The sequence below is a fragment of the Drosophila guanche genome, unplaced genomic scaffold (genome assembly GCF_900245975.1).
Source record: "Drosophila guanche unplaced genomic scaffold, DGUA_6, whole genome shotgun sequence".
Taxonomy (NCBI): domain Eukaryota; kingdom Metazoa; phylum Arthropoda; class Insecta; order Diptera; family Drosophilidae; genus Drosophila; species Drosophila guanche.
The window spans coordinates 1,337,295-1,360,273 of NW_022995751.1; the positions used below are offsets into that span (position 1 = coordinate 1,337,295).

A 22,979-nucleotide genomic window follows, 5' to 3' on the forward strand; every position below is an offset into this window, starting at 1 on the left:
TGAGCAAGAAAAACAGAGTGAGAGTGAGAGAGGGAGAGGGAAGGAGAAGGAGATGTTACTGGTGACCCAGTTTTTGCCAGGGAAAACAACCAGGAAGTGGATAAAGCCTCAAAACCATAAACAGAAAATCTCCTCAAAAATTCCCACAAGAATTTCCCTCCCTTCCCACACCCCCCAGAAAGAAGTGTTGTAATTTCTCTTGTTTTTTGTTCGTGCAACGAGCTGCAACCAGTGAGGCAGGGCGGCAGACTTCATTTTATGAATAATTTATGCACTTAATTGATTTGTTTATTGTTTCTGTCTGTGTTCCAAGTTAATTAATTATCAACTTTAAATGCGTTTCCATTACAGAAAAACAGAGTGAAAATTCTTGGATTAAAACAGAAAAATGGAAAGCACAACAGAAGCCAAAATGCAAGTGGCAGATGCCACTGCCACAAAGATGGAGAAGGTGGACACTATCATTGACATTCCCGCTGCCGTCGTCACTGCCTGCCACTCTTCATCCTCGTCCTCGTCGGCGTCCTCCTCCTATGACACTGACTGCAGCACGGCCAGCAGTACCTGCTGCACGCGACAGGGCGAACATATCTACATGCAGAGAGAGGCACTAACCATGCCCATGTCCTGCCCTGCTGCTGCCACAACTTTGGATGCATCTGGGGATGATATGGGACTGCTGAAGTACGAGCATCGCAAGCACTGGCCCTGGTTTATCCTCGTAATCTCCATCATTGAGGTGAGCATTTTCCCCCTAACAAATATATTCGATTTCCCCTATGGGTATTTGATATTTATGGTTATTACGAATCAATGCCCTCCCTTAGAATAAAAACTTTATAAATACTCAAACTTTCAACGAAAAGCAATAGAAAATGATTCAAAAAGTGATACAAAATGAGAGCGGAAGTTTTCCTTAGTTCTTCCCCCCCCGTCTCCTCACTGTCTGTGTGCATGTCTGTGTCTTTGCGTCTGACTTTGTGGCGCCTCCCCCGAAAATCGATTGTAAACAACTCGAATAACACACAACAACAACAGCAACAGCAAAGGAGAGACAGAACAGGAGAGAGAGAGAGAGCGAGAGAGAGCCAAAACAGCCGAAAGCTTTTCTTTTGAAGGGAAATTGTGGAAATGATTTGGCTAGAAACTTAAGTTAAGAAGAAGGGGCACACCCAGAAAGAGAGAGAGACAGAGCAAGTCCTGCCCCACAGGGCGTATGAAATGTTGTTGTTTGAACAAATGCCAAAACGAAGGGGGAATCAACCCGTCCCAGTTGGCATTTGGTTTTTCTTTTTTTTTGGGGACATCGCGTGCCAGACAGCGCCAAGAACATAAATCAGAGACAGGGAAATGGGGAAACCCCTTTGTGCAACCCTGTACTAAAATTCCTATTTTATATCCTTTGCCTTACAGATTGCAATCTTTGCCTATGATCGCTATACCATGCCTGCCCAGAACTTTGGTCTGCCCGTGCCAATTCCCAGCGATTCGGTGCTTGTGTATCGACCCGATCGTCGCCTCCAGGTGTGGCGCTTCTTCAGCTACATGTTCCTGCACGCGAACTGGTTCCATTTGGGCTTCAACATCATCATTCAGCTGTTCTTTGGCATTCCCCTGGAGGTGATGCACGGCACGGCGCGCATTGGTGTCATCTATTTGGCCGGCGTCTTTGCGGGCTCCCTTGGGACGAGTGTCGTCGATTCGGAGGTGTTTCTGGTGGGCGCCAGTGGTGGCGTCTACGCGTTGTTGGCCGCCCATTTGGCCAACATCACCCTGAACTATGCGCACATGAAGTCTGCGTCCACACAACTCGGTTCGGTGGTTATTTTTGGTAAGTAAAACAGATACAACCCCCATCCCTAGAGGCATCTTTACTAACCAAAATCCTTTACCTTTTCTTTACTCTTTTCTCTGTTTAGTTTCCTGCGATTTGGGTTATGCTCTCTACACTCAATACTTTGATGGCGGCGATGCCACAAGCTCGGCATCCTCGGCCTTCGCCAAGGGACCACAGGTCTCGTACATTGCACATCTGACGGGCGCTCTGGCTGGCCTCACCATTGGCTTTCTGGTGCTCAAGAATTTCGGGCATCGGGAGTACGAGCAGCTCATCTGGTGGCTGGCCCTCGGTGTCTACTGTGCCTTCACCGTCTTTGCGATTGTATTTAATCTGATCAACACCGTCACGGCACAACTGATGGAGGAGCAGGGAGAGGTCATTACACAGCACCTGCTCCATGACTTGGGTGTTTCCTAAGCAGCAAAGGGACTAGAGTGTGGCTGGGTTGGATCATCCTCAACATCAGTGGATCCTTAGCAGAGAGACCTATAGACACACCCGGTAGATACGAAGACAGAGCAGAGAGGAGACGGTTCCAGAGAGACTAAAGTTCACTCAACGATTTTTAGTTCAAAACTAAATTCGAAATTCGTTTGAATTTTCAACCATTTTTTCTTGGCGATTTGCAATCGACTCGTTTTCGATTTGCAATTATCGTTAATTGTCATCGATTTACACTTATCGTTAATCGTTATCGTTTTCTAGTTACCGTTAACGGTCAACCCATTGGCTTGTTTCATTTTCCGCGTTTCATTTTCATATATTAAACAAAAAACAAAAAAAAAACTGCGAAAATAAAACAGAAAAATTAATAACAAAAGAAGAAGAAAGAAAAAAAAGCGAAAGCCGAAAAACGTGTAAACAAAATGTTGTGATAGAACCAAAGACTGAATTTATTTCGCGTGTAAAAATACAAAAACTAAAACAAAACGAAGAAAATGGAAGAAAGAGAGAGAAAAAACCAACCCGGAAAACAAGAGGAAAATCCCAGGCAGCGCCTCTCGCTCTATAAAGCAATTATCAAAATTGAATGGAAATGTTTTTTGCTCTTGATTTTGTTTTGTTTCTTCGCTTAAATGGTTGTTCTAAATTATGTATTTATTGGCACCCCCCAATGCTATATAATTCTACTATAATTTAGGATTTTTCAATTAATGACAGCAGCAAGAAAAAATCGCGAGTGCGCTGTAGAGATTTAGAAATGTATAGAAATCACCTAACAAATTGTAAATAGTATTAAGTCCGCACACTAGTCAAAACAGAAGATAGGAGATAGAAGATAAATGATAGATAGATAGATACCACATATAGAAGAGGTACAACAGTAGGGGGTAATGAGAATTCACTCGAATGAAAAGCAAAAAATATTTATCATAAGTAATCCCCCCCAGAAACAGCAAAAAGAGAGAGAGATACACACATACATACAATACACAACAAAAGTATTACTAATTTATATATTTATTTAAATGTTTATTATTTTTGTCAAATTATTTATTTATTTATTTAATAATTTAGTGGAAAAAAGCACGAAAAAACACAACCAACAAATGTAATACATATGAGAAAAAATTCAAAAAGGAAAAATATACACAAAAAATACACAACACGACACGATGAAAAGCCAAAGAAAATACAAGAATTATCAACAACAACAAAAAATACACAAACAATTTGTTTTCTTTTATTGTCTACTATTATTTGTTCAGTTTATCCCTTTTTCAGTTGAACTTCCTGCCCCCAAACTCAATTTAAAAGGCAGTTAATAATTGCAAGAAATACACACACACTTTATATAGTATCGAAAACAATCAAAAGGATACTCGAGCTCCTCTCGTGTACTATTCAAACGTAATCAAATAGATAATCTGGCATGAAAAAGCCAGCAAAGCGTAAGCCAAATAGAAGGGAAACGGTCTGGTCTCCCCATAGCATATTCAACATTCAATATAATGAAAAACCACAAATAAATAAAACTGCCCGTTGCCCCTAATACCCCATAAGGATACCCCCCATCAAGGATCTGCACACAAAAATCAAATAGCAAATATGCAAAACCCCGAGAAAAAAATACAAAAATAAACTAAAAATCATACATAAATAAACAACGGGAGTTAAATCGAACAAAAACAGAAATAAATGTCTAAATTATGAATGGAATTCTTCCTTGGTCTCGGTCTCATTTTTCTCTCAATCACAAAAACACATCCCCCGGGCGGGACGACACCCAAAAAGGGAAATGGATGGGAGTTCCCTTCTGCAATCGATATTTGTTCTATATAAAAGGGAGAGGGGAACTTCTCTAGAGAACTTCCCTGTCATTCAGAGTGAATAATTGCAACTAAAGCGCCAAGAAAATCCGTAATTAAGAGCCCACTCTGCACAGTTTTCTTCTGAATGGAATGGAATGTCTGGAATACCCGTTGAGTTTATAGTATGAGGGTATATTATATGCAGGAATTAGTTTGTCATGGTTTTAACCTCAGTTCTATGTTTTCTATAAATATTTGGTTTACTTTAGTTTTTCCCTCATATTCCTTCTGCGAAGTAACTTTTAGTCGCAAAATCCTTTATTAAATGCTTTCCAATCATAGAAGGGTGGCGGTGGCTCTGGTGTAAGCTCTGCTCCCCCTAAATCAATACTTGCCCTATATTACTAATAGCAGTTCGAAGAACAGAGCGGGAAGGAGGCACACGCAACGAAGGGCAGAGAAGCAACAGCACTCTATGTATTTACATACATTTCCCCTCCATCAGACGTTAGTTTCCCCCCAGCAGACGTTAGTTTCCCCCTATGAAGTATCGAAAGAGTTCCAAGTGCCATCATAATTCATCTTCCCCATAGATTATACACAGGATTATGCCGCTTTCCCCCTCTCTAATCAACATTCCTCTTGAGGGAATCTGCGCCTCAATTCATTCGCAATTTGAATTAAATATGAAGGCAATCCGGAATACACAGCATTAATTAATAATTGTGAATAGTCAGAGAAGCGTATAACAAGAGTTGTCCTGAGTCTCCTGAGTTGCCGTTGCTCCGCTTGATTGCATCTGCCAATTAATTTCACATTAAATTATACAATTATCAGAGGCGTAGCACCCGTATTCCCCACTCTACAGAATGAAGTCAAGTGGCAGTGCCATTTTAGGGGGCGGAGTGCACTCCAATCTATGCAGCCAAGAATCGCTTCAGAGAGAAAGAGAGATTTATGGTAGACAGAAGCTGCCGCCTGCCGCCTCACTCGGCCATCAAATTGAAATTCAGAGGCACAATGTCAACCGATGCGCCACAACGAGATGTGGAGAGACGAGGTCACTCCGCCCCACTCCTCTCCTATCCTCTGCGAAATCTCCGAAAAATCCACATAAATAACGCGGGCATCGGGACAGCCTCCAATGTGACTCGCCTCTTGCCTCTTGCCTCTTGCCGCCTCCAGTATGTTGCTGCTGCTGATGCTGCTTCAGCTTCTCGTTCGTTGAGCTTGTTTCTGCGAATGGCAGGTGCAACTCAATCAACGCCGCCAACAGTCCACAGTCCACTGCTGTTGCTGCTTCTCCTGCTGCTGCTGCTTGTTGTGCCACAAACGTTGCATGTCATCTGGACACAAGCTGCAGTTGCAGCTCAGAAAGCTGAAGCTCTGTGGACTTGTGGCTGTGGCATCTCTGCTGCTTGCCTGCCACCTGCCCCAAAAGTTGTCTTTGAAACGTTTTTGTTTATATTTGGTGGAAGAAGGTGAAGTGGCAGTGGCAGTGGCAGTGGCAGTGGCAGTGGCAGACAGTGCTCTCTCGCTCTCTCTCTGTTGTGCTCAACTGAGGAAGCTGTAAGCATGTTTCGAGTGGGGATATCACAAGAGATCAATGATCCAAAAGGCAGAGAGAGAGAGATACAGAGAGAGACCTGGGGTTCAATGGTCCTTCAAGTACGGCTTTATATTTTGCAATCAACAAAGTATTCTTGAAGTATTCCATTTGAGACTACAGAGACCACACCTAAAGGAGAATCCACGCTAAAACACTTATCGACAGGAGTAATTCTTTTCCTACTCTGATCTAAATGGACTCTTCTTGACCCTGAAAGGCAATTATCCCTTTCTACTGGTCTCTCTCCACATGACTTTTCGGCAGTTCCCTCGCCTGTTGTCGCTCAATTAGAAGGATAAGGTAACTCTACCTGTGATTTAAGACCCTCTGAAAGGAGAGGGCTACCCAAGTAGCTGAGTGTAGCACACCAGGGACACCGCTCCTTAAAGGAAAACGCTTTTGGCTCAATTCACAAAACATTAATTAACACATGGAGTATCCGAGTTTCAATCATCCTCACAGCACTCCATTGAAAAGGGCAGCATAATATTCTTAATTCCCAACGTCAGACGAAAGGCATCCGACCCATTCCCATAGTGCTTGAACAAACGTTTCTCTCGTATAAAGCCAAGACTCTCGTATAGGGCCAGCGCCACCTTATTCGTGTACTCCGCCTCGAGCACCACCAAATCCACATCTTTGGCCACCATCGCCTCGATGGCTTTTATCACCAGCGTACGGCCAATGTGCTGCTTGCGATATTCCCTATCCACGGCCAGCATGGCTATATAGCCCTCGAATAAGCCCACACGGTTTGGCTCCAGCTCGCACACAACCACGCCCACATAGCGACCCTCGTGACGCGCAAAGAAACAAAGGTCGGGCCATTGGTAGACAAAGTAGCGATAGGTGTACAGGGTGTACGCCTCCGAGAGGGTGCTGTCGATGAGGCCCTGCAGGGCCTTAAGCTCGGTTTCGTCTGCAAATCGCGTGTAAGTTATCACAGGCAGCGAGGGGGGATCCTTTGGGGCAGGAGAAGTAGAGATCAGACTTGATTTGAAGGTCTTCCTGCTGTTCAGGACTCACCTCCTTTCCCTCTGCCGCAATTTGATCATTTATCATTTTGGTTTTGTCTAAATAAATACTTAGAATACTTTTCAAAAATGTAAAACAAAAATTCATTTTAGATTTGAGTGAATTTCTGAAATTAAAATCCCAGACAGATGTGATCACTATTCCCACGACCTTGAGAGGCGCCTCAACAATCCCAACGTCCCGTTTTCACTCCCAACGTGACACAAATCCCCCTGCCTACTGCCGCTGCCACAACAAAATCCCAGCAGGTGACAGACAGCACAGCACAGCACAGCACAGAACAGCACACACTCGTCATCATTGGCTTCTCCTTTAATAGCATTACTCCTGCCACTGAGGCAGTCGTCAGGGCAATTAAGAGGCACGCCCCGTGGCAAGGACGGGGGACTGACTGACTGCTTTCCGCACTCCTTTTCCTTGAGGGATTTTCGAGCATGTGAAAATTATGAAAATGTCTGGCAGAGCCACAGCAGTCACACGACGACTTTGACACGAAAAATGGCTTGCTAAATCCTTTGTTGTCTGTTGAAACGAGGAAACTGCCAGCAAGCACGCACAAATGTCTGCCCTGCCCGCCCACAACACACCGCTGCCCCACAGCATTAGCTCCTTTTGGGGTATAAGAGGGCTAATTTCGCGTGTATTAGTCGTGCCGTCCAGGAAGACTTGTATGAAGCGACGCAGTGACCTCATATGACCACCATTTAATGGCTGAGCCGAATGCAATAGAAGCAATTAACCTAAAAGGCCCATAAAGGACACGTAGGACACACAGGGGACAGGCAGCTTAAAGGTAATCCAATATGAGGTTTTGGTTGGAATCTGATTACCCATCCCCCCTACCAAATGTCACACACAAAGTCCCCGCTTAATACACTTACCCCGCGGCTCATTCTAGGCTCTCTCCACTTCCTTTCTCGCTGTTTGGTTTTTTTGGTCCTGTTTGACTTTTGTCCTGGTTTCAGCATTAATTTGTTTGTCCGGAGTACACTCCTGCGTCTCCGTCTCCGTCGCCGTCGCCGTCTCCTTTTCTTTCATTCTTTCTTTATAATTAGTGCGGCGGCGGTTCCATTTTTCTAAGCATTTTTCGCAGCCACAGAAATGAATTGTAGCGCCGGGACATAAGGAGCACTTGGAGCCAGTAGCGCTGCCTAGGAGACAGACCCAGAGTGGGGTCGGGCTGGTCCGGACCGCCAAGTGTTTAATGAAGCGGTTTAAGCGCACGACACAAAGAGCCGCCAAGAGCCGGTAACTCTTGGCCAACAAATTTCCATATTTGCCTTGTCGAGTGAGATAAATGGATGGCCACAAGTCCTGCGACGACAACTCCTGGGGCGCCACTCCACACTCCTTTTTTTCTCTTTCTCCCTCTTTTTTGTTGGCCTCCACCTGAAGTGGACTTTCGTGCAGTTTATTAAAAAAGAATTAACTGCAAAGGCCACAAGGGAGACGGTGCCGGCGAGGACGGGGACGAGGACTTGCACTTGTTACTGTTCCTCTTTCTCTCGTTTTTGGGGTCTCTTTTCTGTTGGCTGTCACGCCAATATTTCAGTTGGTTTTATGACAGGTACAAGTGCGCCTTTTTGATAAGCATTCGTTCCTGTGGCAGTGAGTCCACGTCCGAATCCGAATCCGAATGCGAATGCGAATCCCCATGTCCATGTTGCAGATAGAGCGACGACAACTGTGAGATGTGGATGTGGCCTCTTCGCCTCAGCCTTCTCAAGACAAAAGGACCGGGCACGGGGCAGGTTGATTTCTGCTTCGCGTGGGACGCAGTGTCTCTGTGAGTCTCTTTGCTACATGGTCGCGTGCTTCAATCCTCATTGTTTCTGTGGAATGCCTCACGGATGGACTCGTGGGTCTCTGTGTGCCTGAATATGTCAATGTAATGATCTCCTTGTCTCGTTCGCTCATTCGCATCTGTTTGAATTACATAAATATTAACTTGTACTTTTTATAAACATGTTTGTTTGCTCACCGCATCGCATCGCATCGCATCGAATGGGGCAGCTCCAGTGGCAGCAGCAAGAGCATCGCAACAGTGTACAGCCAGGAGTGGAGTCAGAAGCGGACACAGGAATTTCCAGCAATGTTGAATTCCAAGCTGCACTCGAAGCTTCGATTGGAGGACGACGGCTATTGATATGATTTATGTACTCCAGAGCTGGTATTCGTTCAACCTGGAGAAGAAGTTTAGTTAAGTGGAGTCGTTGCAGTTAATCTATGTATTAGCAATGTGAAGAAATTACTGCGAATCTTAGTGGGACTTAAGGATTTTCTATTTACTTTATTAACTCTTTCCTTTTTTCTGTATTTTCAACGATATTTTTAGATACTTCTTCAACCTAACCTCGAAATCGAATACACTCCAGCCACTCTCTTCTCACTTCATCTCTTTCCGATCTGACTCTCTTCATCCTAAGCTTTTCTTGGTTGTCAACCCACCCACTCTCTTCACACTAACCGCCATCTAGTGGTTTGGAGAGTTGAGATGCCGTTTTTGCAATACATTCCACCCACTCTCTTAGCCCTACCCCTCATTTCAAATGCATTCCACCCTCTCTCTTTTTCATGCTCCAGCCAGACCTGGAATATATTCCACCCAGTGCGCTCATCCTAACTTCCAACAAGTGGACAATCCTAGCTTACAACCTTTCTTCTACCCTTACCTTTTATTCTGGCGTTGGCAGCATCAAATTATCACATTTCCAACATTAATCAGCGTCAATGTGGGGGAAACAGCATCTTTTGTCCAAAAGGAAATCGGCGCGTGGACACAGTTGTTGCTTATTCCATCTTTTGCATTTGTTTTCTCATCACTTTTCGATGCTCCTCCTTCTCCGCTTCCTTTCTTTTGCCCTTGCTTATTTCCGTTAGGTGGTGTGACAACGCTGACGAATGACTTAACGGTGAAATGTGCTGGTATCATATCCACAAATAAAACATAAATTCCGTGTCCCTCCGCTGGGATTGGGATTTGTTAACTGCACTGCCGGAGAGGATGAATGCGAAGGCGAGGGGTGAGGGAATCACCCGGGACGTAAATGTAGATGTCACAAACACGCAACATAGCAAAACGAAACCACGCAAAAAAGCCAAAGTTGTGCGGTGGTGTGGATGTGGTGCTCCTGTTGGCGACACTGTCGTGGCACAGGTGCGCGTGTCAAGCGAAATTATAGTTTTTTCACTGCTCCCCTTCAGGATATGCCATAACTCGTGAAATAATAAGGATGGATTGCCATTCTTTATCTTTAAATACGCGAGAATCCGAAAACCGCGCACTACGACATTTTTACAAGAACACAAACTCTCCCCAAATGGCTGCTGATCGTGGAGACTTGTAGGCGGGAGAGCGTGGGCGCTCTAGGCAATGCTGCGGCAGTGAGAATGCTGCTGAGTGGGCAAAGATGCAAGCATCAGGAGTAATTGTAGTTTTCCCACTACTCCCGGACGGGATATGCTATAGCCCAGGCGATTATAAAAGTATATTGCCTTTATTTGTCGTTAAAACCGCAAAAAAACGAAAATTTACACGACCCGACGCACACTACGACTTCTGAAAAAACGCGAACTCTCCAAAGATGGCCGCTGATCCAGAAACTCAGCTGTGAGCCCGCCCAATTCAAATTCAAATTTAAACTATTGCTTGAAAATAAGTATCGATTTTATTCAATTTATTTACAAGTACAACAAACATTGTAAATACAAACGGTGTATATTTATGCAAAAATCGATTGGTTTGGCGTCCTCTAATTGACCCACAAAAGCTGGCAGTGGTTGCGGCTACATCAAATTGAAATCAATTTAAATATTACTTTTGTAAGCTTCATTTTGATGCTGAGGTAGGAATTATCATCATCTCAATGTGTGTGTTAAGGCCTGTTCGAATTTCCTACAAATATTGCATTGCCAATATCGGTTCGCACATAAAGCAATACAACTTGTATGTATATTTTTTTTTGTTCAGCTTAAATTGATTCCTTGATGGCATTTATTCCTAGAAAGTCTTGCATTTAAACTAGATATTTATGTTTATATAAATATATCGAATTCCTTGAGCATTATGTTACACCTAATCAGTTCGATTTGTTGTAAATATTTCTCATTTCAATGATTCTGATACTTTTTCCCATCGATTCTTTGTACTTAACTAGCAGAAAACGAAACATAATATAATGATTACACGACACGATTTGTCCCCTATACATATAAATATATATAGATATAGATATAGTGCTCCATATATCCGATTCATACAGATAAGCACACTACAAAAACAATTAAATTGGGGGAGACAAGCTGGAAACTCGTTCGAAAAAACAATAAAAACTTCAACGTAACGAAAATGAAACAGAAATTGTTCAAAAAACAAAACGGGCATCTAGCGGGATCCTCTCACACCTGAAAGTCACTAAAGTACGTCTCCGTGACGCGTATCTTCTCCATGCGCATATTGAACAGAGCAAAGCCATGCAGAATGTTGAAGGCAATGGCAAAGACCACCAGGGCCGAGTAGGTGCCGAGGGCAATCCACCAGAGGAGATTCTCGTGCAGCTTCTGCTCGAAACTCTTCAGCACCAGCAGCCCGATGGTGAGTCCCGCCACAGCACCCGCCAGATGGGCCACAAACGAGACGGCGGCCACAGTATCGGTGGCATCTGTGACATGCTGAACCTCACTGACGGCGGCACTCGACAGCAGCACATCCTCGCCAGCATAGCGCGCATAGATGGCAAAACCAAAATCAAATGAAACTGCAAAGAGATTTCTCTATAAATTATGATTTTTCCTTGTTTATGGCTTTTATGTCTTACCAAAAACCAATATATGCAGCAGTCGTATCACTCCATAACGCATTTGGTGATAGTTGAGCAGCACATTGGCCAGATGGGCGGCCAAGAGAGCGTAGACACCGCCACTGGCGCCCACCAGAAACACCTCCGGATCGAAGATGCTGGTGCCCAGCGAGCCGGCCAGCACGCCCGAGAAGTAAATGCAGGCGATCCTCGTCGAGCCATGGACCATCTCCAGCGGCAGGCCAAACAGCAGCTGCACGGCCACATTGAAGCCCAGATGCAGCCAGCCAGCGTGCAGCACCATGTAGCAGAGAAACCGCCAGATCTCGTGCCGCTTGTCCGGTCTATAGATGAACATTGAATCGGTGGGTATGGGTCCACGTGGCGCAGCCTCTCCCGTGACCATCGTGTGATACACAAAGAAACCCAACTAAGAAGCGAGAGGGAATCAATATATTAAGCTGTGGCAAGCAAAGGGTTACCCACCTCTACGACTGTTACGAGGATAATGAAGAAGGGCGGCGGACAGCAGGTGTAACGATCTGCATAATACTTGCGATCCCGCTCCTCGGGCAGGATCTCCATGGCCACGGCATGCACCATCTTGCGAAAGAGCGGCGGTTCGCTCAGCACCAGCTGAAAGTCGTTCTCAGAGCACACCTCACGATCACGATGATGGACGGCACATTTAAAGCTGCGCGTTCGCTTGCCGCTCATCTGCAAGGGAACAGAAAAGGGGAAGCTTAAAAGGAGTAATCCCAGGAGGCTGTGCGCCAAAATTCAAAGGGGGAGACATACAATTCTATCATTACAACCTGATCCCTGCTAGCATACGGAGCTCCGCCTCTATACTTATAAATTTTCTACAATGAAGCGAAACTATCGAAATCTGAGTTCTGTCGTGCAAAAAAATGCGGAGAATACGGCACGCATCACGGAGCAGACGAGTGGATATGTCGTGTCGGAGACTGGCTCGGATACCCTCATGCAAACCTCCTTTGACAACAGCACGGCCGTTGCGATCGTCAAGCATTTGAATTCGAATTTTGTGAAATTGGCTCAAAGCGCCGTACGGGATTGGGATCCAACCGACAAGCTGTGTTTTCTCCGGGTGGCAACACGCAAATTTGAGTACATGGTGGCGCCCGAAGACTCGTTTATCGTAACAGTGGTATTGTAATTGAATGCGTTGGAGTGGGATGGACATAGTCACACACAGGGAAACATACAATATCAATAATGCAATGAACTGGAAAGGGATGGACATAGTTACACGCGGAGACTTCTGGAGAGACTCTCATCTTCGAAGGGGAAGTGAGGACATTTACCGTAACACTTGATGGATTGCGCTGGAATGAGAGAGACATCTCTTTACCTGTTGTTGTTTTTTTTGGCATTTCATCTGAGAGCGTAAATCTTTAACCCCAAAACTAAACGAGCCATAAAATTATGAACAACTCTTTGGATTCACATTTGGCTTACGCGTACTGTGTGTGACTAGCGCAAAACTAAATAGGTTTTATTATGTAATTAAGATGTTAACAAAGATGCGAAACGGGCCACGCAATTAAGTCGGCACATAAAACAACAACAGAAACAAGACGAAAATCTGCAAAAGGCGGAAAATGTGTATTGTGTTTAATTAAAGGCAAGTGGAACTGCCCGGGGGGCGCGGGGTGCAGAGGAATCCAAATGAAGCCTACACGCAATTAAAATGCACGATTACGAAAGGAAAACAAGAAAAAACCGCCACAAATTAAGTTTTCAGAGCCGCAGGCCAACAAAAAATAAAAAGAGAACGCTCACAATATAGTTACATCCGCTATGCGGGGTGGGGGCGAGAGAGTGGGTGTGAGAGCTGGGCAGTGTCACTACTACTTGCGGTTAATCAGCAGTGCTAGTCTGGCAGCTCAGTTTGCTTAATTCTAGTAATTATCAAATTTTATTTAATTGATAAATCACCAGCAAAAGAGAGGGGAGGGGCGGCATGCGGCTACAGTTTACTCTCCAATTCTGTTTGTCTCGCTCACGCACACACGCTCACACACAATATTTGCATAGTAAACAGCACTAGGTGGCAACACAGCCAATATCAATGTGTGGGTGTGTATCCAATTACTGGAAATTGCATGTTGAACTCTATACGAACTTCCAGCAACGTTGCTGAGATCCACTTACGCGGTGAAATCTAGCCAGGCTGGATTTTCTCTGCTTTCTGCTCCAGCTGCTTTCCAATCAATTTGCCATGATGCTTGGCTAATTCAACACAATTTATAATTTAATCACAATTAACACTCAACACTTAACTAATTAATTATTTTGTTGAATGGAAAACGTCCGACACGACATCGTTCCCGCCGGCGTGCGTAAGTTTCTTTTGCAGTCTCCTCTTTGCTCTATATGTCTCTCCCTCTCTCTCTCTTTCTTCTACCCTACTGCCACGTCCACTTGCTGGCTAGTGTTGAATAACTTTCAATTACTGATCAAACCAAAAATATGCAAAAAACAAACAAGCTGGACATTGTCGCGACCTCGAATCTTTGGATCGCCTGGAGTCAACCAAGTAAAAGGAGGGGCCTCGATTCACTAATCACACCACAATCCTGTATGGCAGCCCCAGTTCTTCGGAGGAATTGTGTACTGCGCTCCGATTTACTTCCGATTACATTTCCTCGTATTAAATTGTTACAATTTGCCGCTAACAATATGCCTTACGAATTTGTGTTGTCAACAATGGGAACAGAACACCCAGATGCATTGTGGCCAAGTGACAAATGGGGTTTGGTCTCTTTTCGGTAAGATCAAGCGATCAAAACACACAACACAAATAGGAGAAAAAAAGGGCCAAATGGAGGAGGGTTGGGCTGCCGAAAGAATTGCATTATCGTTTGTTTAGTGACTCCGTGTGCGCACTGCGCACCATGGGATGTCGATGCCCATACCGACGTGGAACAGTGTCCTTGCTGCGGCTGATAATGTCATTACCTGGGCACAGACGACGCAGACGCAAGAGCAAATGAAAGCCAAGCCTGCCTTGCCCTGGTCACCGCATGACGTCACCAGGTATGTGAACGGTGGACGGTGGACTTTCATTTAACTGTGTTAAAACTATATGATTCCATTGCTCCATTCACGTTTGCTCCTTTCCGCAGGGCCTGTGTGTGTTTTTTGTTTTTGTTTTTTGGGTCGCGTCGCAAACATAAAGCGACAAATTGACGCAAAACATTTAACACACGGGCAGGACAGGACCCCGGACATGGTCAAACATGGTCCATTGCCTTCGGTGGAGGTGGAGGAGGATGGGACCAAAAGCAACAACTGCAGCGTTGGCGGCTTCCTCTCTATGAGGCATGGCCCGGCATGGAAAAAATTCCTTTGAATTACGTCCGTTGCAGCAGAACCGCCACCACACCGCACACACATGTGTGTGTGTGTGTGTGTGTGTCAGCTCTTGGCAATGCGCAAAAAGGACATCTCCGCCGGCGGTGGTGCCAGCTCATAGCCTGCATCCGTGTTGGTGGCCAGGCGGCATCGGGCAGCGAAGCGGTGAGGCATTGTATGCCACTCTATTATGCATTTCGTAGCTCCTACTGGCTCCGCCGTGTTGACATTTTTATTCCAAACAGTTGAGCAATATTTATAAACTGAAGTCTGGCAAAAGTGGAATTCAAAAGAGGGAGTTGCAGCCGCCTGGAGAGCAGTGGCAGTCGAAATGGGAGAGCTCCTCCACATTCTTTTGGCGCTCATGTAATCTTCCATTTGATTAACATTTGTTTTTCATCTTGCCTGCAGGCCATGGCCAAGCGGCTAAGCTCATTTCATGGATGCGGATGGATGGGATTTGTTTGTCGGCACAGGCAAAAACAACACCTTGAAGCCCTGCGCAACCACTGACCGGCCAACGGATCATCTAATTGAATGACAATATTATGCCAAGGCCTAATTCAATTTGCATTTAGCTGGAGGGCAGCCGCAACGCAACGCGAAAACAGTTGCTTAAATCTTAAACAAACACAGCAATTACAGCAGAACGGATGCACTTGCTGCCTGGACCTATGCCTGCACCTCTACTGCTGGGGTTTTCGTCTAGCCAAATGACTGCGACGAGGACTCTCCCTGGGACCCTGTAATTAGTTCTGGGATGAAACGAGATGAGAAACGAGAGGATGAGGTATACGCCTCGGCCCTCTGACCTTTGTCGGCCTCATCGGGGGTCCGGTATGTCCGCTAATTATCACATTTTTACTCATTAAATTCACATTTGCCTTCGTTTTTTTTTTTGGCAGGTTGCGCTGCCTAATTACAGGGTAATCAGGCTTTCAGCCGCTTTGGCTTTGGCGCTACCGTTTTGTGGGGGGCCTCAGCTAGATGATGATTGATTAGTGGCATGGCGTGGCATGGCCATTCCCTAAGCTTAAGACTGTAAGAATCTACCTCACATCAGTGGCGTGGATTGACATCTGCCAGTAAAGTGCATGGAAGGGAGCGCGTGCCAGCGGCAGCAACAAAGCAGCAAAAAGAATGGAAAAGGAAAAAGTGCAAACAAGCAGCTGAAAGGCCAAAAGAGAGGAGCACTGAAATGGATATGGAAAACAGCGATAAGCGACAGAAAAAGCAAATCGAAAACTGATTTGGAGCGGAAGTTCGTTTGCACCTTTCCCAGCAGCAGCAGCAGCGGCAGCAGTTTCCTGTATTTGCGATGTCAAGAACAATAAGAACACACACAACACACAGCGAAAAAGAGGGAGTACGAGTAAAAGTACGCACTGCCAAGACGTTAAGAAATAATCCATGAATCAGTGGAAAATGTTCCATCGGTACGTTCCACCTTGACGTTTTGGCCTTTGACGCCGTCTTTTGTCTTGAGAATTGGAGTGCACACACAGTCACCGCCCGTTGGCTTTTGTATTGCAAAATCAAAAGCTGTACATGCGACTCCATTGCATTGCCATATATAGATTAAGGATATGCTTTGCCTTGCCTTGCCTTGCCTGGCGTATGTGTATGCAAAGGAGCAAGGAGCAGCTGTCGTCTCCTTCTGTATTTGATTTGCGATTTCTGAGGCAAGCGGAAATGGAATGACACGCGAGGCACTCCAGCACAGTCACTCCTCTCACATTGTTTGGCAGCAGATTGGCAAAAATGGAGGCAAACGAACCTAAAAGAGAGCCAAACGAGCGAGTGAGCCGAGGCGAGCGAGGAGGCTTCCTGCCTTCCACTTGAGCCATACGCATTGTTTGACTGCGCTGTTCGAACTAGGACGTACCCGCGCGTACCTTTGAAGGGGCGTGCCGCCAAATGGAGGAAGCATATGCCTCGAAATCGGATATTGCTCTAAACAATCCACAAAACACAACAAAAAACACAAACCAAACACATTTCTAGACCCAAAGGCAGACTTTTCCAACCCACTGAGCAGCCGAAATCTGACGATTTCAGCTGCCACTGCCATGGAGTAGGAGTAGGAGTGGAAGAGTAGGTGTAAACCTGAGCAACGCGTGTCCTAGGCTTAGAGAGGAGGATGGCCACAGCTACGACCGTGGACTGATGTCTCATTAGCGTATGGATCGGGTCACAGGTTAATGATGTGCGCACCCCGTGCCTGCGCTTCCGCCTCGGACACAACACAATTATTCGAGGCACTTGAGCGAAGAACGCGGAATGCAACAGCAGAAGCGGCAGCAGCAGTGGCACCTCCGATGTAACTTCTTCTAATTCATTGACCCCTCGGCCAACCTCTGAAGCTGCTCCGCTCGGGGTTTTTCGGTGTTTTTTTATGACGCTGTCGTAAATGTCACAGGTGCGCTGCCCCATTTAAATGTATTTCAACATAATTAGTTCGTTTCGTTTTCTTTGTTGCAGGGGTTGCAAGGTGAGCGAGGAGAACAAATGAAACTTAATTTGATTTCAAACCCCCCCAGGGAAAGTGTGTTGCGGACGATGATTCTCCTCACAGAGCCGATTTCGAACACACACAGACAGACACTTCCAAAAACGAAACGCAAAATTCGATTTCCTGAAAATGTTTTGAAGATAAATTGTCGTCGGTTATGTGGCCGGGGATTACATAAACTCTCGCATTCGCGGACAAACACCTGCAGCCTGGATGGACGCTGCTTGGCGAACGGAAGAACCCAACGGGACGGGACTCACGTGCAAAAATAAAATGCAAAAATGATCATTTCGAGATATGCGAAACGGGACATGAACGCCGCTACGCTACGCCACGCCGCAGGATACCAAACAGTGGAGGAAATGCTGTCTACATGGTCGTTCATCCTCTCCTTTTTTTGGCTTGAATTTCGGGACGATACCAAAAAATATTGCATTGAGAGGCAATGGGCAGGCGTGGATGTGGAGGAGGAGGAGCAGTTGCAGTTGCATGGCCGCCCCAAAAGTTCGGCTCCTGGGGTTTTGGTCCATTTCGGGTGCACGTCGTTATCCTTGCCCCCGGATGCACAACAATCAAAATAAACGGCTGCCAAATTGACCATTGACCAAACAACGTCAGCAGCAAGAGGTGGCCAAAATGAGAGCAGAAATGGCACGATGAAGGAGTAGAGCCCAATGCCCCAATGGAGGAGTAGAGCCCAATGGCCCGATGAAGCAGCAGAAGCAGAGCGGCAAGCACCAATGTCAATAGAGGAGGCGAGAGGACAGCTGAATGCCGAGTGGGGAAGCAAGCGAACTCAATGTCCGATGGAGCAGCAGCAGAAGGACGACAACTCACTGCTGAATGCTGAAGGATGTGTGTGGGAGTGGAAACTCCCACGTCACGCCCACTCCAGCGACAACTCACGGTTCAAGCAGCCATCAAAGTTGTTTTTGGCATCCGCCAAAGAAGAGAATCCAATTGATGGAAACCTCAAAGCGATTAAACGCGCTAGCTGCAGTCGTTTTCTACGGATTATTTCGATTGTTCAAGGACTTAAAGGTGCAGCAGTGAATGGCAGACTACTTTGAGGGATAAGGAATACCCAGGAACATGGCTCATAAGATTTCCTACAATCTAGATCATAATTTTCCCCTATCCAACAGCTCTCATTCATAATTAACCAGAAATGTTTGCCACTCGCGCCCGTCTGCCTCCAACCCCAACCCCAGCACATCGATTTGCGCGATTTTATTGCAGAATAATGAAATCGCCAAGAGATTCCAATTCAATCTACGCGCCGCGTAGGCCATTTATGGATTGGCATTGATTTAATACCGCATCGTCTGCGTCGTCGTAGCGGCCGTCGCCATCTCTCTACGATCGCCTCCAGGTTTTGCTGCCAGGCGTCCCCTGAGCCCAAGGCGCAAGGCATTTTGCACCTACCAAACAGAAGTAGAAGGAGCAGCCAGCAGCCAACAGCGGACTCCAAAGTCCGAATTTGATCTGATTCTAGCCGCCTATCGAAGCTGGAGATCAACAGAAAGGAGCAGCAGCAGACGCCACCGCGGCGGAGGATGGATGGAGCTCCACTCGCGAATGTATATTCAATAAACTCGATCTTCGATGTAGCAGCAGTAGCAGCAGCAGCTGTGCTGACTGCCTGGCTGGCTGACTGTGCATTCCAGCACAGAGGAGAACCACTCTCGACACAACTGTGGACTGTGGCCCCCATTCAAGACAAGCCGCTGGAATTTCTTGGTGCGTGCTCGGCACAGGTTCGGTCTCGGGTTCAGTTCAGGTTCAGGTTCAGCTGGTTAGCTTTGGCGTCTGCCAGCTGCGTCTCCTGATTATGATAATGGGGAGAGACCAGGCCAGGCCAGGCCATTCCGAACCGGGGGCCGGGTATATGATCGAATGATCGAATGCTTGGCAGCTCCGTTGACTTTCTGATTAATGCAAGAATGCTCCTTGGCGGCGTTCTTGCTTTTTGCTGACTGATTCTTTCCGACTGCAATTAAAAGTGTTGTTTACCCTTTAGCCAGGGACGAGGACAAGGACGGAACAAGGCATCAATTAGACGCTGAACAGAGGCCTCAATGAATGTCAAAGTGGAGCAATTACTTTGCTCAAAGGTTTGTAGCTAATTCAATCATTGAAAACCCTTTCCAATACCCATTTCTACTCCTCTTAGAGCATCCGCAAGTCGTTGTGGTAGTGACCAGCACACTCATCAGATTGATTCTTGACCGGCTGCCGGTAGTCTCCTGCTGTGTGTCTGATGCCAGATGCGGCCCCGTCCAGCCAGTCCCGGCAGCGGCAGTCGCCTCGTGCCTACCAGTTGTCATAACGTTCAACACATATCTGCTGCCCCCTCGGTGGCGTCGTCGCCTGCGTCTTCGTCGTCGCCATCACTGTGGTCATCATCGGTGTGGTGCTCAGGGCTCTCTGCGCTGCCATAAAAGGATTTGTCACGTGCGAGCTTTTGTTAAAAATGCAACAATCATCATCATCGGAGGGCAATCTCCATTGCAGCAGCAACAGGAGCAGGAGGAGCAGCGGTGGCTCCCTGCATTATGCATGTCGCATTGCCGGAGCAGACATCGTTCGGAGCATTCCTTCGCTTGAAGGCAGGTCCTGGTCCATATGGCCAACGCCAGTCCCCCCACCATCCACAGCAGATCATTGAAATTTATAATTAAGTGGAAATATGTTGTCTACGAAGTAAAGATTGCAGCAAGGATCTTCAGATTGATGCTAAAGATATGAATGGCACAGACAAAGGGCAGCAGCAGCAACAGCCGAGGAGTGGGTCCCACAATTGGAATAACAAATGCATTAGCAGTGACCAAACAAGGACCTAATAATGTACTCACAGGGGATGTGCATTGTGTAAAGAATGGGCGCACCATGGTACGAGCTCATCCACAATTACCGTTAGACTGAAGCACACACACACACACAGAGAGAGATAGAGAGAGACGAGGCAGAGAACACAAAGATAGAAGGCAAATAAAGACAGTGTCCTGCTGCTGCTGTTGCTGCTGCTCCTGCTGCTGATGGCCATGGCTAATTCATGACTTTGACGACACTTTGGGCAAACAATTGTCTAAAGACGAAGAAGAAGCAAGAGAAACACTCAGGAATTGATTATGCATGGAGTGTGTGTGTCGTTCTGTCTATCTGTCTGTCCTCATGTGTGCATGCCAATCAACTGGAGAATCAATCAAAATGCAATAGTACGTACGATTGCCAATCAAAGCTAAATCCAAAGAAGAAGTCACTCCTGCAGAGGTGGCAAGCAGCTGCAGTCGAGCTTAAAATGGATAGCCAGGACCCACTCGGACTATACACTCTTTTTCGAACAAGGGCAGCCAACCAATGTAAGTAAGAACCACATCAGGACAAACAGCAGGAGCAGCAGCAGAGCCACAGACACACGACGACGACGACCAGGCAAACAATCAAATGTCCAACCAGGCGTGACGCTCGGCCCTGAAGGAGCAGCAGAGCCAGTGGCAGAGGCAGAGCCAAAGCCAGCGTCTATTTGCCGAGCGTACTTTTTGCATTTGCCAAACAAGAGTGTGTGGTGTGCTGTGCTGTGGTACCCTTCCTTTTGCACTCTGTTTGAACAAGAGCCCATACCGAGTGTACCGAGGTCCGAGGCGGTGCACATACTTTGCACCTGTGTTTGCACCTAAATCGAGTTTGAGGCCCAACACACATGGCCGTAAATCGTAGATGGAGGAGGAACACTCACCACATTCACAAAGTCCTGGAACGTTACATAGCCCGGACCAGTGGGCACTTGGGCCTTCTTAGCTCGCTCCAGCAACAGCTCCCGCTTGTTCATAGGCACTTGGGATAGAAACTCCGGCGATGTGAGGGCCGATAGGAATTCTGTGACGCAAATTTCACCAAAACCTTCAGGATCGAACTGGAAATTAAGAAAGAATTTGGTTATGGGTTGATCTAGTAGCGAGGATTGCTTTTAATTACCATATCAAAGAGGAGTTTCCATTTCTGTGGGAGATAAAAGAGATGTTCTAGAATTAGCAGAGGGTTTTTTGGTATAATTCCCATAAAAACTCACATCTCTCAGCAATTCCCTGCGCAGTTCAGCCTCATCAAAGTCAGAGTTTAGGGAGGTGTGTTCCGTATCATAGCCGGCATCATTTGTGCATTGCTTAGATATAAAGTTATTAAATAATTTAAATATTTTTTTTTTATTTATAATTTTATAGGCACTTACATATCTCATTTGTGTATGCGATATGGATCCAATGGAGGCCAGCGAGCCAGCTATGGTGGATATATGCTCGATATCGGCCAGCGTCTCCTGCTGACTACTACCTCCAGCATTATGTTGACTCGTTGGGAGTTCCAGTGCCCGCGAGCTGCCTCGCTCGGAGCCAGGCCACATGCTGCTGCACTACGTTGCTATCCAGGTTTATATTTTGTATTTTTAGTGTATATTTTTTGGTTCTTCTTAAAGTAATGGCAGTGAGTGTAGAAACAGTCTTTTTCTGTGGAAAAATTAAGAAGATATAATAAAATAATTTAAAATGTTTACAAGAAGCTTTTGCCTTGAAAGCTCTTGAGTTTCATGTGGCTTTGAGACGCTGAAAAAATTGCAATCGTTTTGGTCATGCACGTTGAGATGTCGCGCGAGATTTTGTTCAAATTTCCGACTAAGGTTCGAATCCCGCCAGTGTCGAGAGGAATGATTTTCTGTGTAGGGTAGTTTTTGTGGCCTGTGAAAATATTTGTTACAATTTGTCACTCGTTGAAATTGTTGCACTAATTGCGGGCCCAGATAGATAATTCCAATTAATCATAGACTAACTTCGGTAATCAATACCTTAGTCTATTTCATGCCTGGAATACAAATTTCCTTTTGTCTTTTTCTTTCTTTATTTTGGTCTCCTTTATCCCTGTGTGTTTTCATTGCCATGGCAACCGTAATGCACTCTCCTCCCTCCCCTCACTAAACTGTTCATAAGAAGGTTATTGATCTCACAAAAGGCTATTCCGCCAAGGGTCCGGTTCCGGTTGCAGTTTCCTTGTTGATGTTATGCCGCCGCCTTGACCCGCCACTGCGCAGACTCCAGCAAACAATTGTTTTGCATTTTTGTTTTCCACTACGGCAATTGTTGTTTACGATTTATTGAATTGAAAAACTATTTGATTTCCATTGATTGATAGATTGCATCCGTACTGTGACTGAATTTCGCGTAGGTATTGTGAATGGAAACTAGTTTTCCCCTCTCCAAAATGCCGTTGAATGGGTGCAACCATGGCAGGCAAGAGACACATGGCCCTTGTTTTGTTATTATTCGAATTTAATGCAGTTTCTACCGTCTCAAAGTTGTTTTCACTTTAGTTTGTTATTTTTCGTAATATTTATTATGTTTACCTTTGTAGTTCTCCAATTAAAGCACATTTACATCCACTTAACCATAAATAGACGAACCGGGCGGCAAAATCTGACAGAGAGCACTGTCAACTTGATTGCAAAATGAGAGTGACAACTGGCGAGCGTGTGTGGAGAGTGCAGGTGAATGAGAGCATT

At 45.8% G+C, this 22,979-nt stretch overlaps 4 protein-coding genes and 1 long non-coding RNA gene across 8 annotated transcripts; 3 read left to right on the top strand and 2 right to left on the bottom strand.

The window, feature by feature from the left end:
* The first annotated feature begins 351 nt into the window (after positions 1–351).
* On the top strand, positions 352–2,790 carry LOC117587395 (protein rhomboid). Its single transcript, XM_034278049.1, has 3 exons — positions 352–739; positions 1,414–1,831; positions 1,920–2,790. Exons 1-3 carry the CDS (start codon positions 389–391, stop codon positions 2,255–2,257), a joined length of 1,107 nt encoding a protein of 368 aa, XP_034133940.1. The 5' UTR covers positions 352–388; the 3' UTR covers positions 2,258–2,790.
* Positions 2,791–6,105: 3,315 nt separating this feature from the next.
* Positions 6,106–6,833, bottom strand: LOC117587396 (N-alpha-acetyltransferase MAK3). The gene is made up of 2 exons (XM_034278050.1): positions 6,728–6,833; positions 6,106–6,663 (listed from the first exon to the last, which is right to left on the bottom strand). Exons 1-2 carry the CDS (start codon positions 6,821–6,823, stop codon positions 6,148–6,150), a joined length of 612 nt encoding a protein of 203 aa, XP_034133941.1. The 5' UTR covers positions 6,824–6,833; the 3' UTR covers positions 6,106–6,147.
* Positions 6,834–10,381: 3,548 nt separating this feature from the next.
* Positions 10,382–21,854, bottom strand: LOC117587393 (protein rhomboid). 2 transcript variants are annotated; one of them, XM_034278047.1, is made up of 7 exons: positions 21,660–21,854; positions 21,501–21,593; positions 21,407–21,430; positions 21,168–21,344; positions 12,022–12,252; positions 11,554–11,965; positions 10,382–11,493 (listed from the first exon to the last, which is right to left on the bottom strand). In XM_034278047.1, the coding sequence occupies exons 1-7, from the start codon at positions 21,828–21,830 to the stop codon at positions 11,135–11,137; spliced, it is 1,467 nt and encodes a 488-aa protein (XP_034133938.1). In that variant the 5' UTR covers positions 21,831–21,854; the 3' UTR covers positions 10,382–11,134. The 2 variants fall into 2 exon arrangements, with proteins under 2 accessions (XP_034133938.1, XP_034133939.1); XM_034278048.1 differs by lacking the exons at positions 21,168–21,344; positions 21,407–21,430; positions 21,501–21,593; positions 21,660–21,854 and adding an exon at positions 13,714–13,914.
* On the top strand, positions 12,341–13,137 carry LOC117587397 (dynein light chain roadblock-type 2). The gene has a single exon (XM_034278052.1). It carries the CDS (start codon positions 12,404–12,406, stop codon positions 12,713–12,715), a length of 312 nt encoding a protein of 103 aa, XP_034133943.1. The 5' UTR covers positions 12,341–12,403; the 3' UTR covers positions 12,716–13,137.
* On the top strand, positions 14,056–21,788 carry LOC117587398. 3 transcript variants are annotated; one of them, XR_004574061.1, is made up of 7 exons: positions 14,056–14,598; positions 14,688–15,091; positions 15,162–15,753; positions 15,822–17,335; positions 17,398–19,542; positions 19,602–21,555; positions 21,652–21,738. It is a non-coding gene; the product is annotated as an uncharacterized LOC117587398 (long non-coding RNA). The 3 variants fall into 3 exon arrangements; XR_004574062.1 differs by having other exon boundaries at positions 14,688–15,753; positions 19,602–20,790; positions 21,652–21,788; XR_004574060.1 differs by having other exon boundaries at positions 14,688–15,753.
* Positions 21,855–22,979: the final 1,125 nt, after the last annotated feature.

What these genes read in the sequence shown, in the direction of transcription:
- LOC117587395 (XM_034278049.1), top strand. Translation starts at nt 389, where the DNA reads ATGGAAAGCACAACAGAAGCCAAAATGCAAGTGGCAGATGCCACTGCC. An exon ending in TCGTAATCTCCATCATTGAG is followed by an intron (nt 740 to 1,413) that starts GTGAGCATTTTC and finishes TTTGCCTTACAG; the next exon opens with ATTGCAATCTTTGCCTATGA. An exon ending in CGGTTCGGTGGTTATTTTTG is followed by an intron (nt 1,832 to 1,919) that starts GTAAGTAAAACA and finishes TTCTCTGTTTAG; the next exon opens with TTTCCTGCGATTTGGGTTAT.
- LOC117587393 (XM_034278047.1), bottom strand. Translation starts at nt 21,830, where the DNA reads ATGTGGCCTGGCTCCGAGCGAGGCAGCTCGCGGGCACTGGAACTCCCA. An exon ending in TCCTCGTAACAGTCGTAGAG is followed by an intron (nt 11,966 to 12,021) that starts GTGGGTAACCCT and finishes CTCGCTTCTTAG; the next exon opens with TTGGGTTTCTTTGTGTATCA. An exon ending in GCTGCATATATTGGTTTTTG is followed by an intron (nt 11,494 to 11,553) that starts GTAAGACATAAA and finishes ATCTCTTTGCAG; the next exon opens with TTTCATTTGATTTTGGTTTT.
- LOC117587397 (XM_034278052.1), top strand. Translation starts at nt 12,404, where the DNA reads ATGAAGCGAAACTATCGAAATCTGAGTTCTGTCGTGCAAAAAAATGCG.
- LOC117587396 (XM_034278050.1), bottom strand. Translation starts at nt 6,823, where the DNA reads ATGAATTTTTGTTTTACATTTTTGAAAAGTATTCTAAGTATTTATTTA. An exon ending in TTGCGGCAGAGGGAAAGGAG is followed by an intron (nt 6,664 to 6,727) that starts GTGAGTCCTGAA and finishes CCTGCCCCAAAG; the next exon opens with GATCCCCCCTCGCTGCCTGT.